The 17,784-nt window shown below is 50.3% G+C and overlaps 5 protein-coding genes across 5 annotated transcripts; 3 read left to right on the plus strand and 2 right to left on the minus strand.

Annotated features, from left to right (window-relative positions):
• Positions 1-166: 166 nt before the first annotated feature.
• On the plus strand, positions 167-2,274 carry N7508_001136 (OSTA/TMEM184 family protein; the record flags this gene model as incomplete). The annotated part of the gene is made up of 7 exons (XM_058459202.1): positions 167-264; positions 343-360; positions 411-464; positions 524-639; positions 668-1,677; positions 1,728-2,077; positions 2,145-2,274. 7 exons carry the CDS (start codon positions 167-169, stop codon positions 2,272-2,274), a joined length of 1,776 nt encoding a protein of 591 aa, XP_058322734.1.
• Positions 2,275-2,287: 13 nt separating this feature from the next.
• N7508_001137 (uncharacterized protein) lies at positions 2,288-3,523 on the minus strand (the record flags this gene model as incomplete). The annotated part of the gene is made up of 2 exons (XM_058459203.1): positions 2,288-2,296; positions 2,651-3,523. 2 exons carry the CDS (start codon positions 3,521-3,523, stop codon positions 2,288-2,290), a joined length of 882 nt encoding a protein of 293 aa, XP_058322735.1.
• A 586-nt stretch (positions 3,524-4,109) lies between these two features.
• On the plus strand, positions 4,110-5,560 carry N7508_001138 (uncharacterized protein; the record flags this gene model as incomplete). The annotated part of the gene is made up of 2 exons (XM_058459204.1): positions 4,110-4,200; positions 4,275-5,560. The coding sequence occupies 2 exons, from the start codon at positions 4,110-4,112 to the stop codon at positions 5,558-5,560; spliced, it is 1,377 nt and encodes a 458-aa protein (XP_058322736.1).
• Positions 5,561-6,675: 1,115 nt separating this feature from the next.
• On the minus strand, positions 6,676-12,212 carry N7508_001139 (uncharacterized protein; the record flags this gene model as incomplete). Its single annotated transcript, XM_058459205.1, has 6 exons — positions 6,676-10,341; positions 10,404-10,787; positions 11,205-11,335; positions 11,397-11,822; positions 11,879-11,983; positions 12,044-12,212. The coding sequence occupies 6 exons, from the start codon at positions 12,210-12,212 to the stop codon at positions 6,676-6,678; spliced, it is 4,881 nt and encodes a 1,626-aa protein (XP_058322737.1).
• A 297-nt stretch (positions 12,213-12,509) lies between these two features.
• On the plus strand, positions 12,510-15,044 carry N7508_001140 (uncharacterized protein; the record flags this gene model as incomplete). Its single annotated transcript, XM_058459206.1, has 1 exon — positions 12,510-15,044. The coding sequence occupies one exon, from the start codon at positions 12,510-12,512 to the stop codon at positions 15,042-15,044; it is 2,535 nt and encodes an 844-aa protein (XP_058322738.1).
• Positions 15,045-17,784: the final 2,740 nt, after the last annotated feature.

A 17,784-nucleotide genomic window follows, 5' to 3' on the forward strand; every position in this document is an offset into this window, starting at 1 on the left:
GTGAAGATACGTCGGGCGGTGTCACGCGAAGATCGTCATCCCTCCTCATTCCAGACCCAACATTTCTCCAACTCCCTGAAGTCACCATGTTCTGCCCCTCCACGATATGAGATGAGATATTCCTTTGGCAGTACACGGCTATAGATCGTGTTTGTCTCTTTACATCATGACTGCTGCCGGTGGAGGAACAGGCTCCAGCCTGGCACGCGCGATCATTATCGTCGCTGGTGTCTCGGCGTTGGTCTCCTCGCTATTGTCCTTTGTGTGAGTTATTCAGTGCTCTTACTAGAGCTATCATGGTCGTTATACACTTCCAAGCTGACCCTTAATCTCAACTCGCAGCTCCATCTGGTTCCAAACGTACGAGCTCTCACTACCCTGTCACACGACTCCAAGCTCACTATATGTAGCAAAAATTACCGCAAACCACTCCTCCAGCGCTATGTGGTTCGCATATTGTTGATGTCAGTATTTTTTTGGATATACAGCTCAGGGGGGACACCGCAATGCTGATAAATCTTAGGGTCCCAATTTACGCGGCATCATCATGGACGAGTATTGTGTCGCTCAAGGCAGCCCAATTTCTCGATCCTATTCGTGACATCTATGAGGTAGTTCCTATTCCAACAGCCTCTTTAGGTAGCTCATGTTAATGGGTGACTTGCAGGCATTCACCATCTATACCTTCTTCCAACTCCTTATCAACTTCCTCGGGGGCGAGCGTGCCTTGATCATCATGGCCCATGGCCGCCCCCCATCTCGCACGCCTGGCCTCTGAACCACTTCCTCCCAAAGATCGATGTCTCTGATCCCCATACCTTCCTCGCTGTCAAGCGCGGTATTTTGCAATATGCTTGGTTGAAGCCCATTCTAGCTATTGTCTCCATCGTGATGAAAGCGACGGACACATACCAAGAGGGCTATATTGGACTAGGCTCGGGATATCTTTGGACTGGTATTGTGTACAATGTCAGCGTCACAATCAGTCTATACTCCCTTGCCATGTTCTGGGTTTGTCTGCACGACGACCTGATGCCATTCCGCCCGATCCCCAAATTCCTGTGTATCAAGCTCATCATCTTTGCGTCGTATTGGCAAGGGTTCTTCTTGTCTATTCTGCAGTGGCTGGGTGCACTGGGCAGCGTTGCTGGATATACACCAGACAACCTTGCAGCGGCAATTCAGGACAGCCTCATCTGTTTTGAAATGCCGTTCTTTGCCATTGCCCATTGGTATGCATTCTCGTGGCACGACTATGCCGATCCCACCATTTCAGCTGCACGTCTGCCCGTGAAATTCGCGCTGCGCGACTCATTCGGTGTTTTGGATCTGATTGAGGACACTAAGATGACCCTCCGCGGTGACAATTATGAATACCGACTCTTTGACTCGGGTGATAATATCATCCCGCACGCGGAGTCTGGATCTCGGGTGAAGCGAGTCATGGACGGTATGAGATATGAACGAGGAGGGAAGGCGAAGTATTGGATCCCTAAGCCGGGTGAAATCAACAGTCGCACGCCTCTGCTTGCTGGAGAATCCAGTGAGCGTGGAAACAGGAGCAGTCAAAGCTCAAGGGAAAGATTCCGATCGTTCAGTGAAATCGAAACAGCGATGGATGAAGAAGACGAACACTTGTTCCTTAATGCTCGAGCGCTGGAATTTGGAGACTGGAATGTAAGTTCGCCATGTAGCCCAGTTGTGATTGAGATTCTGACGGACAGCAGTACCCAGTGATTACTGCCAACGAGGTGCCAAGAGACCAGCGGTCACCCCCCTCTAGAAGCTATCAAGATTCCAACCGAGGTGGAGATGTCAAAAAGGCCCGGAAGCACAGAAAGGGCCGGGCGTCAGACAGCGAGAGCAGACGAAGCCCAAAGCCAAGACCCAGTTCGGGCGCTAGCTCAAGTACCCCTGGTCCCTTGCAGCGCGAGGCCAGCTCCACAAGCACAAACACGCGAAAGAGCCAGCTAGTGGACCTAGTGGTGGAGAATCGAGAGGCTGAGGAGGAAGACCGAGCTCAGGTACAGCGCGAGTTTGGTTCAGCGCATGCTGAGCCTGAAACCCGGCGTTATTCGTAAGTTTCAACCATTGGCTGACAGATGAAGAAAAGCACATGAGCTAACCCCGGTCTTAATTTCCAGACGGCCCTCTGGAGAGCCAATCGATGAAGAAGCTGAAACGGACCCAGCAGAGTCTAACCACGACCGTGAAGATCGGTCTAAGGCCTGGTTCTACGACGGACTGGAGCAAGACAATGTCTGGGATAAATAAGCGGCGGACTATTCTACGAGTTCTGGAATACCTCTAATTTGGGTCTGATATAGATCTTTAACGTACATATGCATCTTCACGAATTGAGTTTCCCTTTCCCATGACCTACAGCTGGGGCCATGAGTCCGTCTACACTCTACCTTTATATGATCTTGGTGATTAGCCGAGGCATTCGAGCATGTGTGAAAAAGAGAGGCCAAAGTAGGGCGAAAACAAGGCATAAACTGATATACTCGTTGCAAGACTTGAATAGGAAATGTTTGATGATTTGTACAGTATAACAAACCTGCTTGAACGCCGTAGAATCAGGTCAAAACTAGTATGTAGTAGGTCCCATCCCATCATCACGCTCGGCCTCCAGTATGTCCTCGCGAACCTTGTCCATGTCCAAATGATCCATCCAACTACCATACCAATCCAGAAACTCGACAATGGAATCAAATATTGGCTTTTTTGGGCCGTAGGGTGTAGTCGGGCCATCATCAGCCCATTCAGCAGGGTAGATGACCACCCGCCATGCCCAGTCCCTATGACGAGGGTCGTCATCTTCCGCGAACCGGCGACAGTAGGCGTAGGTGCTCTCCCATGCGTCATACCAGATACCAGCATCTTGTTTGCAGCCAGTGCCAGTTCGGAAACCGATCTTCACCTCCAGGTCCTCATCGAGGCTGTCCAAAGCGTTAGACAACCAGTCATCGCATAAATAATCACCCAGCGTTTTCCTCAGCTCTTCTCGGGCTTCGGAAATATCAAAAACAGGCCCCGAGGGCGAGTCCCCCAGCCCCCACACTGGGTCGAAAGAAGGGATGCCCGACAGACGAAAATCCGGATCCTCCACACCATTGGTGTACTTGATGAAAGGAACGAGGTCGTGCGGCATTGGGATATGAAAGCCTTTGTTGTCCTCCTCTTCGTTGTCTCGATAGAAGTTCTCGTTGCTGAAAGCTTCCCAGGTCTCAAGGAACATTTGCCGCCACTCATCCGACACTATCGTTGGTGACTCAACACCATCCATCAGCCTGTGGGAGTAGCTTTTGACATCGGCCCACGAGGTAGCATAAGTTAGGCCACGTAGATAGATAGCTATCTTGCACACCTTTTCTTTGTCGGTCACGTCCATCCCGTCGATCTCATCGTACCGGTCTTGGATGAACTGCCGATTTGAGGCCTCCATTTTGGTGCGGAATCGTGACACAGCCAGCCGCATGGCTTCGCCTGCATCTTTATCGAATTGACATGAGGAGCTCATAGCTGGTAGAGAAGATCAGTGTTTGGCTGAGCATAGTAGACGTTGGAAGAGGATTGGGTTAAATAGTCGCGAAGCCATGAGGTGAATCAGTTTAGTGTCCAGGCTACCACACTGGAGCCTGGAGAACATCGCCAAACTGATGCGCTCAGAAATGAAAGGCTTCAAGGGCTGACATGTACATCTTCAGACTATTTCAAGTCAAGAATAGCAAAATTAAGATGAACATGCAATTTCCGTAAGCGCCCAACTCTCATCACCCTAAGTATAGAGTGATAGGCAAATGTGACAACTCCACCGCATACCAACGAATGACAGCTTGACATTCCACTCCACGGGCGATGATCGGTGGAGCTAACAACGTTGGCGCCAGGATATATTTCTTTCCTGGGATTAGACCCATGTCCCTAGTGGCGCTATGGTGTGTACCTGGTCGCGTTCGGTAAGGCGCTCATGATCCTGACAAGGCCGTACTTGAAGGCCCGTCCCCCAAGGTGGGGTCTCTCTTCGTCTGTCTTCTGTTCTGGTGTCTGTGTCTTGTGTTTTTGTCGCCCAGAGGGCGAGATGGATTAACGAAGCGCTGGTCGCCATGACGTCGCTATTCACTGGTTGGGTGCAATGTCTTTACTCATGTTTGGTCCCTCGCGAGGCTAGTCAGGGAAATCGGACTGAAGAGCGTGGTAAGTTGTGCTACAAACTACATCAATTCGGTCTACTTGCACAAGAAGTACGCCGTACTCATTGACATATTCAGGCGTCGAACGAGAGATGACAGCATGCCATACTCAACCGCATCTAGTTCCTCCTATGAAACTTGTTGTATACGATGACCTCCCCAGTCCAACTATTCCCGAACAGCATCGGCACTCGTTGTCGTCGTGGATCAACGAAGGCCGGCACTTGGCCTCACGAGCCTCTACTCGAGCAAGCATGTCCATGAAGAGGCAATCGACGCCATTGAAGACGCCGTTGCAGATCAGCGCGCCTTCAGACTTCCGCAGAGTGCAGTCCTTCCAGCCCCCTCCTTCAACAAAGTATCGGCCCTTGGACCTCCGTATACATCGATCTGGTAATCGATTATCGGACCTACCTTCTTTCGAGTCTTTCCAAGTCAAGGATGGTTATCGCAAGACATTGCCGGCGCCTCCCCGTGCCCTAACAGTATCGACTGGTGTTCGTGATCGTCGCTGCCAGACTACAGTTGTGGTATCTCGCAAGCCTGTGGGATCTAAGAAACGTCGCTCACTTGGAAACCTAGAGCCATTGCTTGCCGAACAGCCCGTTCGCATCACTAGTGCTCTGATCCCTCATTTCTCCACGGTGACTCCTGTCGAGATCTCTTTCAAAGAGGCCCAGGCGTCATCTCCTATCCACAACAGATCTATATCTGAAGGCAACAGCTTGACGCTGAACAAATTGTGGCCCAGTCAAGGAGATAACAGCCAGGCCTGGGGAAGACCACCTCAAACCCCCACTGCCTCCAAGGAAGTGTCCACAGAATCGGTAGAGACATCACCATCAAAGTATTCTCCAACGTCCAAGGACTCCCCATCAACAGCGAGCTCACGAACAACCCCATCTCAAATCTCATCACTTCGTCGACCCTCCCTTTTCTTCCCAGAAACCAAACCCAAAATCCCAGAATATCCCTCTCTTTCAAACCGCGTCACTCAATGGATGCACCCAACATCCACCGAAGCCACTCCTTCACCCAAACAAACATTCGCACCCAATAAGCCAGACTTTTCCTGGGAACGAACCCGTACTTTGAGTGGGACGACAGTTGCGTCAGCAACAACCACTATCACCGGCGGTGACGCAAAAGCTCGAAACAACAGTTCTATCTCGAGTGTCTTCTCCAATGCCATAACACCTCGCACATCCTTCCAAGGCCCGTTGCCGACAACGGAAAAGGGTCTCGAAGTTGAGCTCTGTCACCCGACTATATTGGAAAATCAGCGACAAGACCTTCCTTTCGCTGCTTACCATGAGGATGAAGATACGCGATACCGGGAGACTGGTATTGGATTGGCTTTTTGAATTCCCTTGAGAGATTTGAAGTCTTTGGGGGGATTATACAAGAGAGGTCAGGAGTCTGCCACTTTTCACCTCTTTTTTGCCTATTTTCAAGTGACTTGGGTGAGCTATTCAGATCGCCTAAACGTAGGGGTGGAAAAGGACTTGTGAGCACTGTTGCACGCAATCTTTTCGGGGCGCTTGATTTTGATAGTCTATTTCCCCTTGTCTCTCTTTTGATGTCTCTTTCTCGTTCTCCTTTTGTTCGAACCATGCTTTTTGATCTTGTTGGATGTTTGAGTTTGGTTGGAATACCCCCTTGTCGATTCTATTTGGTTTATTTGCTTGTCCTTCAAGGGATAATGTCTACGGGTGTTTACCCGCTTAGGGAGATTTTAATATAACCTCGGAACCTATTAGGAAGCTCGCTACCGATGACCGTAGTCTTCTAGGTGATACGATAGACTAGATAGAGAAAGGCTGTCAGCTTGCGATACACGGCTTCACTATCGCAAGGCAGCAAACTACTGGATTGCTCGCCGCTAATGCGAAAACTACGCGTAAAAAGCGGCGTACAAAGACTCTAATAGCCCATAAAGGCAACCTACTAGCTCAGCAAGTTATAGACTATGTTAGGGGCCAGGGTATGCGGATAAAGCTACATCTAATGATGCTGGCGGCGAATCGCCGACGCAGATTTTGACCAATAAGAGGCGCCCGCAGCGATGCAGTCTCTGTAAAACGCCTGGATATCGGAGAAATAGATGCCCAGACAGGTCTGGTAGCTTCGAATTTATTGAATTCGCGTTGTGGTTAGGAGTGCATTGAGTAACAATAGCAAGAAAAATGGGCGGGTGGACCACTCGCCTGAATGGACCACTCGCTTTCCGAATACATTATATTGATAAGGCTGTCGATATAGTCAACTCGACGTCTATCTGAGATATCAAGTCCCTACCAAATGACAGTCAACGTTAATTGTACACAGAGTCCAACGGTAGCTACATGCGGGTATCTCAAAAAAGAACAATATAGCATCCAGACAAAATAGGGCACCAGAAAACAAAAAGGTAACTTATAAGAAAAGTATGTAACAGCCATGACCAAAGCTACCAGGCTCAGTCACACCCATACTCATTTCAATCGGTAGATACGATCTCCACACCGTCCGGCGCAGGAGCACTGATAGATGCATTCTTGCGGTGCTTCTGCATCCCTAGTATCTGCCATGCTCGACCCATCATACCATGACCCAGGCCCTGAGGAAATTCAACAGAACCCTTATGGGCATGTCTAGAAACTCGATCACGGAGTGCACGTTCCTGCTTAGCGGCTGCTAAACGGTCCTGCTCACGCTCGTGGTTGACAATCTCGTCACGCCATTCGGCCCAGTGCTCGAAGTTCTCGCGTTGCTGGAGAACCTGGTATCGGAGACGAGTCTTGGATGGACGCCATGTGGTACGGTTGGCAGTGTTGTCGTCGCCGCTGGCAGGGCGACCCATTGTGGATTTGAGATCTGGGACGTGCGACTCCTTCGTCAGCTTGAGGAGGTGTGACATGACATCTCTGCTTTCGAGGGCGGTGCGTTGGATTTTTTCTTGTTCCAGTGTTGGGCTGGCGCGCGTGAGGGGCATATCGAGCCAGGAGTGCATTTCTGTTGAGCGCTGGACGGAGTATGGGTCGAGGATGTTTGAGCGGCGGTTCTCTTCGCGCAGGAAACGAACGGCTGCTTGGAGGCTTTCTACTTCCGCGCGCAGGGACTCGTTTTCTTGCATTGCTGCTAGGGAAGCCTCACTGTCGATTACGACGCCATCGCCGGTAGTCTTCACACCAGCTGTGCCGGACATGCGCTTCATGCGTTCAAGACGGGTCATATACTCGTCTCGCTCGGTTTCGGCGGCCTGAAGCTCTTTCTTCTGCCTTTCGACGGTCTCCTCTAGTTCCCTTTCTGCTTCCTGGATTTGCTCGATTTGAGCCTCCAGGTCTTTGACCAGGGCTGCCTTCTTGCTTGCTTCGCGCATCCTGGATTCGAGGTGCTCGATCTTTAGGCCTCGTTCCTCAAGCGTGGTGTCTTTCACGCCAAGTGCAGCAGATGCCTCGTGGATTTCATTCTTCAATCGACGAATCTCTTCATCAGCATCCGGAGAGATCGTTTTGTTGGACTTCAGCTCCTCTGCACGAGCAATCCAAGGATTGGCGCCTCTCTCGAATTCGGTTGTGCGAGACAAGTCCGACGAGAGATGATCCAACTCCTCGAATTGACCGCTCAGCTCACGCAGTTTACTGAGCAGCAACGAAACAGGGTCGTTGCTCTCTTCGGGGGTTTCGGAAGATGGGGCAAATGATGCAGAAGCCTGCGACAAACAATCCAGTATTTCCTCCAAGCTGAAAGCCTTTGTACGAGATTCATCGCTGGTAAGGGTTGCAATGTTCTCACCGAGTGCCCGAGCGAATTCTGAAAGTTGCTTGGAGCTGGTCTCGGCATTTTTGAAGGGCTCATCAGCCTCCTTCGGAAGGGCCAGGGACCTGGATTGTAGATCGTCGAGAGACCGGCAGATCTTGCTCATTGCAACCTTGCACCCGCGAGCCTGAGAAACAAAGGAGTCGAGTTTGTTAAGAGCAAACGATTCTTCCTCGCTGCCCTCTTCCGAGGTAACCATTTTGGCCTTGATGATCAGCTTGAGGCGCGCAATTGCAGTGCCAGCATGATCAAGGTATGACTGGGACAAGTGGGCACGCATACACAATTCATCGGCAAAGATCTCGAGGCTGGAAGGAAGAAGGGTTTCGGCCAAGTGCGCAATAAGAGCGATAGATCGCTGTAATTCCGTGGCGAGCTTTGGAAGATTCACTTCATTCTTCTTCGCGTTCTCGATCCAGAAATTCAAAGTGCGCTCGACTGGCTCCATTTCAAACATTGCAATCTTGATGTTTCCGAATTGTTCGGGGGAACAGGTTGTGATGAAGTTCACAAACCGATCACACACATTTGAGATCCACATCAGATGTTCCAGCACCTCATGAGCCTTGAAAACTTCTTCCTGCCCCAAGAGTGCTGCATTCTCTGAGCCCCGGTCGCGAAGCGTGCTGCTGATAACAGTGGCCTTGAATCCGACACGCTTAAATCGGAGTAAAGCCTGTACAGAGTTTCTCTCGCCGTCGAAATATTCTGGCAGATAGAGCTTGACCATCGCAAGGTGCTGTGCAGCTTCCTCCGACTCCATTCGGCTCAATTCCATGTCGATAGATTTGGTCTGAGCCTTCGATGCAGAAGCTTGCAGCTTCATGTTTAGATCCATCATCGCCCGAGACCGCGTGGTGAGATCGGTGGCCTCCGCCTCGGAGATCTGTTGGTTTGCCCGCATGTCTTCCAAATCAGTCTGTAGGTTCGTCACCAATTCTCTGAAGCGAGACAGTGTGTATTCAAGATCTTCAATGACCTCGTCCTGTTGGTTAATCTTTCGACATTGGTCACCGAACACGCCTTCCCGGTAGTCGATCTCCTCCTGAAGTTGTTTCTCGGTTTCGATATGGGTGTACTCCATCTCGTCGCTGATCTCCTTGAGAGATTCCAAGTCCTCAATGGCAGCTTTAAGCTCATTGATCTCTTCCTGGTAGCGCATGTTCTTGTCTGCCAGCTCTTCGATCATTTCTTCGGCGCCGAGCGCAGTCTCCAGCTGCTGCTTGAGATCCTCCACATTGGTCTCTAGTATCAAGAGCTTCTCTTTGGCGGCCTCATAATCAGATTTTACAGCGGAGAATTCCTCGAGGTCCTCTTCCAACTCTTTGATCTGGGCCTTGAGATCTGATTCCTGCTGTTGAGTCATATCTCGCAAACGAATAAGAGCTTCGCGAAGACGTTCATTGGTTTTCTCCATCTGGAGCCATCCATGGCTAGATCTCTCTTCCGGGCTTGTAACCTGACTGAATTCTTCGTTCTCCTCTCGAAGAACCTCCACCTCCAGATTCAGTTCTTCCATCTTTGATCGAATAGCTTCACACTCATGCTTGAAGGCCTCAGCTGTCTCCTCCGCCATCTCGCGGTCAAGAGCAGCCATTTCCATGAGCGATTCATGCTCGGCCTGAATCCGGTCCAATTCATCGAAACGAGCTTCGGTGTCTTTGAGCTTTTTGCGAAGTTCCGTGACCTCCATCTGCTGCGGTTGATATTTGGCTTGCAGCTTCTGAATGATCGATTCAAACTTGTCGCGCTCGGTCTGTATTTGCTCGAGGGTCTTGAGTTTCTCCCTGTCCTCCACTCGTTTCTTCTCCATCTGATTAAGCTTCAGCTGGAGCTCCTCAATTTCTCGGTTCACTGCCGCATTCGAGACTTGACGTTGAGACGAAGATGCCAGGGCTCCAGAGCGTGTGGTTGTTTGACGAGTGGCAGTCATCGACTGTCGAGAAGTCTTGGGCGCCGCTCCTCCACTTGGCGCAGCCTCTCCTTCAGTGTTTGGTGACTCAAGATCGGTTGTGTTCCCAGATTGCCCACCTGTACGGCTGCTCCTTTCATCGGATGCCTTGTTGGCACCGATCTGCCTTGCTGTGGTAGCCTTTGGTGCCGCGGGGCCTGTTGCGCGTGTCGCAGTTTGCGAGCTTGGTCGTGATGTCCGGGTGGCTTGCCCGGATACTGATGGTCGCGCGGTTTTTGGAGCATTAAGCGCTGCAGCAGAGCCTATAGAGGTTCTGCTTGTGGTAGTTCCTCGGGGTCGGGTTGATCCCACGGTAGATGTACGTGGAGCAGTGGTAGTCCCGATTGACGGACGGGCAGTGCCTAGTTGTTTCGTCGGAGATTTGGTGGGCGACTAATTAAGGTACAATTTGTTAGCCAACTGGATGTAAAAAGCCATCATGGTCCGTGACATACTCTAAGAGACGGGCGAGCTGCGGCACCCCTCGGCGCTGGGGTAGGAGTTGAGTTTGCGCTGGTACTTTGTCGTCTGACTGCTGTGGGAGGCAGTCCAGGTTGCTTCCGCAAGCCAGCAGCCTGAGGCGCTTTGGTGCCGGCGGCGTTGACAGCCGGTTTGGTGGTTTGTTTACTCTCCCGCAGCGGTTGTCGTTGAACAACCTTTCCAATGATTGATGGTCGAACAAACATGCCGTACCCAGGCTCGCAATTAAAATATCGCTCTCCTTGCACTGCACCATCATTCTTTCCGGTTGCGTCGTCCAACTCGAGGCCTATCCATTCTGCTTCCGCAAAATGGGTGGTACCGATGAAGCGCACCGTCGCATGTCGTCCATTAGCCAACTCGACCACCGAGCCTACTATTATGTCTTGCCCGGACATCGTGTATTGTTTCAAGAGCCACAGTGAGCTCTTGGGCGAAAGCCGGGGGTGTTTGCTGATGTTGTAAGAGAAGGGAACACGGAGTCAGGAGTCCACTTGACGCGCTCCGCTGATCGACGTCTGCCTGAGGCACCACTTTATACTTGAAACTTACAAAGAACTGCGAAGGGTTAATAGTCTTTTTATCATTGAATCGAGATGTAGTTCTATTCATAAATCCACCAGTCTCGTATTCATGTAACGCTAGGTTAAGCAGTATCCGTAATCATTTGCTTGGGCATTCATAGTCGTAAACCAAAGTCTAACCAAATTGACCAATAGTCGTGCTCTAATCTAAGCAGTATCGCTTTGCTGTTTGAAGACGTGGGGGAAAAGAACCCGTAGCTCTTCGAGATTGGAGATCACGTACTTCGATGCCGGGTTGGATGGTATGGGAATCCCGGGTTCCACCAAGTGAGCTGTAGTCCAGCCCCGGGCAGTCGAATGGACACAGTTCAGGTGGGAGTCATCTGCAGTCTCTTGTTAAACTAAGGCCTGTCAAGAAGGAAAATATGTGCATAGGCGACATACCAACGAAATAGCAGCTTTCTGTTGAAGGGGCGCCGGCTTCCTTCTCCGCCTTAGCGTACATGTCCTGGCTCGGCTTGCAAACTAATGGCAGCTGTCCATAGTCGCAGTATGTAATACCTTCGAACAGGTCTTCAACGCCGAGAAGCTTTACCACACGCTTCGCGTGGTTTACATAGGCATTCGTGAGCAACCACGGTTTCACTTTAGTTGTGTCCAGGTCTTCGAGCAGTTTGCGCAACTTGGGATCGGGCTTCAAGATAGCATCAAGAGGTAAAGCGTCATCAACTTCGTAGTTGAATTCAAGCGGATCAATCTTATGGTGGCGGGTAAGGCCTTCAATGGCTAATCCATACTCTTTGTAATATTTCTGGTGCAGCATGTGGGCGTCTTCCGTTGTAAGATCAAGATGCTTCATGAAGAATAAATCTAGTAGAGGAAAAGAATTAGTCGCAGGTATCAGAAAAAGGGTTTATGTGTCTTACTGATCAACTTTTGCATTTCATCGTGGATATTGCAAGCTAAGCGCGTATACCAGTCAGTCAGAGCTCCAATAACCCGAAGTAAGTGATCCAACCTTTGGAATAGAGCTGCGAAATCAAATCGCATGGGTTAGCGACCTTGAAACATCAGAAGTAGCTCTCATTGACTTACACAGTTGTCAATATCGAAGAAGAAGATCGGCCGTGAGTCACGAACTCCATTTGCGCCGTTGGTCGCCATCGATCTAATATTGCGATATCGCAGAGGCAGGAAAGCAGGAGAGAATCTAGGGACAGTCACCGGTCGAAGAACCCCAGGCACAAACGAACGATACATGTAAGGAAGAGAGTAAGAAGGAAGTGAAGGTCGAAGTAGAGTCCACCTCCTTATCGCCCCGTGATGTTTACCTAATCGGACTTAGCGCCGGAAAACATCGTGGACTCGCTGCAACTCTTCATTTGCTGCTCGTTTTTCCAACTTTGAGAACTTCTCTTCTGTGTAGGAACTGAGCCGTGAATATCTCCCGTGCCTTGACACGTTGGCAGTTGGAGTTATCTGAGACTAGTCTCAGAGCTTCTCAGCCGATTTCTCGGTTTCAACCGTCTCCCTTTCCCCAGGCGCTTCCCTTCAGTCATGGCAGCTCATGGGACAGCAACTCACCTTCCAGCAGGTCCGATGGCAGTGTCAGCACCACTACCAGGCAATGAGCTACGCGAGTATGAGAAAATCCTGACCATCAGCGATGAAATCTTCTCGGGCTCTCATCCTCGGCTCAGGGTCCCGCAACACCTCGTGCGCAAACCCGGATCGCGCAACGGTCAAACCGCCTCTGTTCGACCTCAGTTGCCCAAAACAGCACCGTCGAGGACTACCGTGGAGAAGGTACCTTCATTTGAGACGACCAATCAATCTTACAACAGCTCGCAGAGTACCCCGGCTGGAAATGCCCTATCTGCGGCACCACAGTCTGCCCGTGTAGCTTCAAAACCTACATCTGAGATTGATCCGATCTTTTTGACTAAATCAGATGATTTGGTTCGAGCAGAACTACAGTTACAAAGACAGAGAGTGGAGAGACAACTGCGGGATCAAGTGGAACTGAGGAGGGTGGAAACCAAGCAGAAAACTGCGGTTCAGGACACAAAGCCAGAATTTGACGTCTCGGAAGTTTTCAAACAGGCCCTTGAGGTGGTGAAACCCGTCTCGCTGAGCGATTCGTCAGAGGCCAGTGGCCCTGATGGTCCCGCAAGCGACTTTGACAACAATTCATATTACTCCAGTAGAGCTCCTGATTCGCCTTTGCAAGCTGGAGCACAACAAAAGTCTTCCCCTGTGGCTATTGTTCCACCCGCAGGCCCTGCTCAGCATGGCCCAGTAACCCATTATCCAGATGAGTTGCAGCGACTTGAAGCTCTGAACCAGCCTGGATCTGATCAGGAAATGCAAGATGCTTACCATGTTGCTGACCAGCGTCCCATGTATTCTCAGACTCAGCCCCGCTACCACAAAGCAGAGGATCCCAACCCGTACCACGAGTCACTCCAGATTGAGACCGCAGATGATTCCGAGTACTCCCCGCCTGCTCCAGCAGCGCCCCTGCCAGATGCTCGTGACTACCCTCGTGAGATGGAAGGTGGAAGACAACTCAGAACAGATGTTAGATACATCGACCGATCTCGTGGCCCCCAGAAACCTTCTTCCCCTGCAAACGTGAGGGTAGTTCAAAACCACATCACATCACCAGCAGCTCCCCGGCCATCTCGCGTCTCGCCTCTTGCTACGGCCAAAGTTCCTCCTGTTCAGCACCTTCGCGATGGTCGAGTTGAACCTGCTTCCGAACAAGTCTACTCTGATCCTGATTCTACTCGTGGCAGTCCAGCCAATGCACCAACCCCAGTCATCATGTCTCGCAAGCGGCGCAGACTCCGTGAAGGTGGTGAAGAACCCCGTCAGGTATCTTACAGGACAAGAAATGCAGAGCCTGTGGAGACATACATCAAAGAGGAGCCTGTCTCCCCGCCACCTTTTGCAGACGATCCTACCACTGTTCGCAGCCGACACCCCCAAGAGCGTCCCATCTACATTGATGTGGCGTCTTCACAATACGCCCCAGTGTACGAAAGTCGTGGTCCGCCAATTCGAGAACCGGTGTATGAAGTTGATCCGTATCACGAGCTTTCACAAGACTCCGCGCCTCCGCGCACCATCTCTCGACTCAGCACCAGACGCCCAATTCGAGAGGATGCAGATCTCCGACGAGTTGCCAGTTTACAGTATGCTCGGCAATCAGACTATCCTCGTGAGTACATGGAGGCCCCGCCACGTCCAATGCGGGCAGCATCGTATGTTGTGGAACGCCCGGTTCAGGAGCGGCCCAGGTATTACGAAGAAGCCCCTTCTTACTCCCAGCACCGTTACATCCCTGTGGATGACTTGCCACCACCAACCTATCGGGATCCTTACTACGAAGAGGCGCCCACGCCACGGATGATGGCACCTCAACGTCGGATTGTGTACGATGAGCATGGCAACCAATATTACGAGGTCCATCCAACACCAAGATACCAACCAATGGCTCCTCCGCCGCGACCCTTATCTCAGATGTCGAAGGCCGTCTACGATGACCAAGTTCCGCACCGCACTACCAGTGTTCGCGCGCCCTCGGTTGTCCAAGACCCTTACGTTGAACGCCGCTATTTACAGGAGATGCCCCCGCCCCAGCCAATCTACAGGCGAGTTGCACCGGACTATGCCCGTCCCATATCTCACGCTCATGAGAGACAACCCTACGCAACTCCCCTGGAAGGCCATGAGCCTTACTCACGCAGCGGCAGCGTTCAAGTAGAGTACCTTCCCCCTCGCCACCCAGCTTATCTCGACGAGCGCGGCGTGCCCCAAGAGAGAGTAATTCGAACAGCCAGTGTTCGTCCTCCCCAGCCTCGATATGAGGAGCCACATGAAATTGACCAGCGAGTTGGCAGCGTGCGTCCACCTGCACCTGGTCGTGAAGTCAGTGTTTTCATGGAAGGTAGACCGGTGGGAGAGTACGTCGAGAGACCATACTACATCAGAGACAGACGGTACTATGACGGTGAAGGTGAAGAGGGAGACCACGTTGCATTGGACGGCGCAAATGATACGGTTCAGCGAGTTCGGCATTATCAGTAGCGTGTTTCGCACTGTGTTTCTTTGCACGGCATTTCATGACTTTGTACCTAAACTTATTCTTCAGCGGCTCATATCCAAGCAAAAGTAATGCAGATTTTCAATGTCCTAGATCTATTCTCATTTAAAATCATTCCTTGGTCTTTGGCCGCCATTGTCGCAATTAACCTCATTTGTCCTATATTCACTGGGTTTCACACCTATTACCTATCCCCGTCAATGGTTCTAGGGCTGGCTATGCCACAATCATGATTACTCAACACCGGTAGAAAATGCCGGTTCTCTCGGGACTTGCGAACATGTCACTGCTGCATAAGCAGCTAGGTCGACCAAAATGAAGAAAATACCGTGCAAGATGTGTCCAAGTTCACCTTCTTTGAATCATCCGTTACATAATCCTGAGACATGCTCTATAGCAGTCACGCTTTCGATGAGCTAGGTCAAGTTCCGTCTATCATCTAGTTGCAATAAGCATATGCACCCTCTAGTTTAGTACACCCATTGTCGCAAGTCCTTCTGAATCTGCTATGTTTCCGTGGGCTGAGCAGTAACACCGTGCATCAGCAGGTGCACCATCAAGTTCAGAACCGCAGAAGTAGCCCCTTCCAGATCCAGCGTAGCACTTAGCAACAACAGTAAGGCGCTGCCAAAGCAAGGACAAAAAGCGGCAACAGCTTGACGACGGTGGTTTATTCATATCTTTAAAGTAACAGGTTAGCAGTTCCTTGGAGTAAGCAACACCTGGTGTTTATTACAGAAGGTTTGGATTGTCCTTGTGGGTGGTGTTTATGCCGTGCGTTTCAACAAATAAGTTCTTGAGATAAATTGGTTCATAGGGTTCAATTTATAGTTCTAAGAAGAACGGCCAAATTTTGAACGATCGATCGGCGCTATGTGCATACTGAATTATGGGACAATCTACACGAATACGTTCCGGTTATCCGTTGTGAAACTTGCATGTATATACTCTTGTCTCCCACATCCATAGCAGTAGCTCTTGCATAAGAAGCTCTGCTTAGATTACATATGACACGGGCTATTGTTTCTGGCCATCTAATCATTGATTTATCTACAAAGTCAGCGGAGATACTGTATTCGTACCCTGGGGAAAACATATCCGGTGAATGTAAGACTATGGTTGGTTCTGGGTGTAACGGTGAGATTTCGGTGTAGCCTTGCTAAACTGATTTTACATCATGATTGATTATGATTGATACTGATCATCTCGCGAGGAATTCTTCTAATTTATGTCTATGTATTGTGGGCTGAAAAGGCATTACTCGAACCGTGGAGCTCAGATTTCGCTGATCTTTGGCGTTCATGGCTGGATGCAGATCAGTACTGCAACATTGTACTCGGCACGGTCTTTTAAGGTCCTCTGTTTTGCAGTCTATTCAGAGCTTTGGCTTTTGACAATCAGGTAGTGTAGTTAAGCAGGGGTATGGGATCGCTCTAATAATGGAAGGCTGGAGCGGCCATCGTCAAGATACAGTAGTCTGGGGCTGTTAGCCTTACCCATACTCATACGCTGTCTTCTGACTCGGAAGACGTCTTATGGATTATATGCAAAGTATACAGAGTTTTTGACCACATGAATAATTGAGGACACAGTCTAATCAACGTTATCTAGACATCATCTTGGCATATACAGGTACCCACTTGCAGGGAATAAGATGAGCAAATAACGATCAACGAAGCTACTATGATTGGGTTGCTGGTTGTCATGTGGTATACTTGATGCATGTTTATCTTGGAGATATCTGTCGTAGGATTATTTGTTTTTTGTGTAGAGATACCTACGGGGTGGAGATGTATTGTTGAAATGAGATTTCCAACGTCAATCTATTTCAACCACCAGCCGGGTATATACATTATTCTAATATATATTAACTCTATTAAGCAATAATCCATACTTTATAGTCCTAAATCAGACCATACGGGCGAGGGTGGATGCTGACTTTTAGTACACAATCACGTGACAACCGTTGGTTTCACCAAAAGTACACTTCAACGCCCAAAACAAGGCATACGAGTAGAATTACTGTGTGGACCAACCCTGCAGCACTGGCTAAAAGGATCGACATAGAAAGTACCAAAAAAGAGCAGATAGTGGCGACTCGAGTAAACCCGTAACAGTTCCCCCCCTCAATCTTCATTAAACTGGGGACGGGACCAAAAGCAGTCTGGTTTTGAAAACACACTCCCCGGTCCACCCAGTCGGATCTCATTTCGAGTCAACTGAGTCGACCCACCACTATACGAGGACATGACGTCGACTATTTGAGGGGTCAAGATGTGCATGTACAGCTGTACAGTTATACCTTGTGTGTACTGTATGTACGAGAGTCCAACGCCTATACCCCTATGGAGAACCGGATGCATGAACAAGTGCCCCGAGTCCAACAGCCCAGGCATCAGCATCAAGCTCCACATGCCTCAGTTCCCTCCGGGCCAGCCGGTGCATTCAGGTGCCCTATCAGGCCCAAGTGCCAGTGGATCGGGAGTACGGAGGCATACAGGGTTCTGTCTCCCGGGGCCTATGAGATGATCGACCCGCGTATTACGGGATGACTCGGATCCCGATCTGGCCAGTGCCTGAAAACCCGCTTCTGGACACTGACACTGGGCTGGACTGGGACATCTGGGACCAATGTCTTGCACAGCCTGGAGGACGCGCAAGAGATTCAGCTGATCACGTGACCCTCGCTAGAGCTGCCAAGAAGACCCTTGCGAGTGCCATTCT

Source organism: Penicillium antarcticum (assembly GCF_028974205.1).
Source record: "Penicillium antarcticum strain IBT 31339 chromosome Unknown utg000002l_segment0_segment0, whole genome shotgun sequence".
NCBI lineage: Eukaryota > Fungi > Ascomycota > Eurotiomycetes > Eurotiales > Aspergillaceae > Penicillium > Penicillium antarcticum.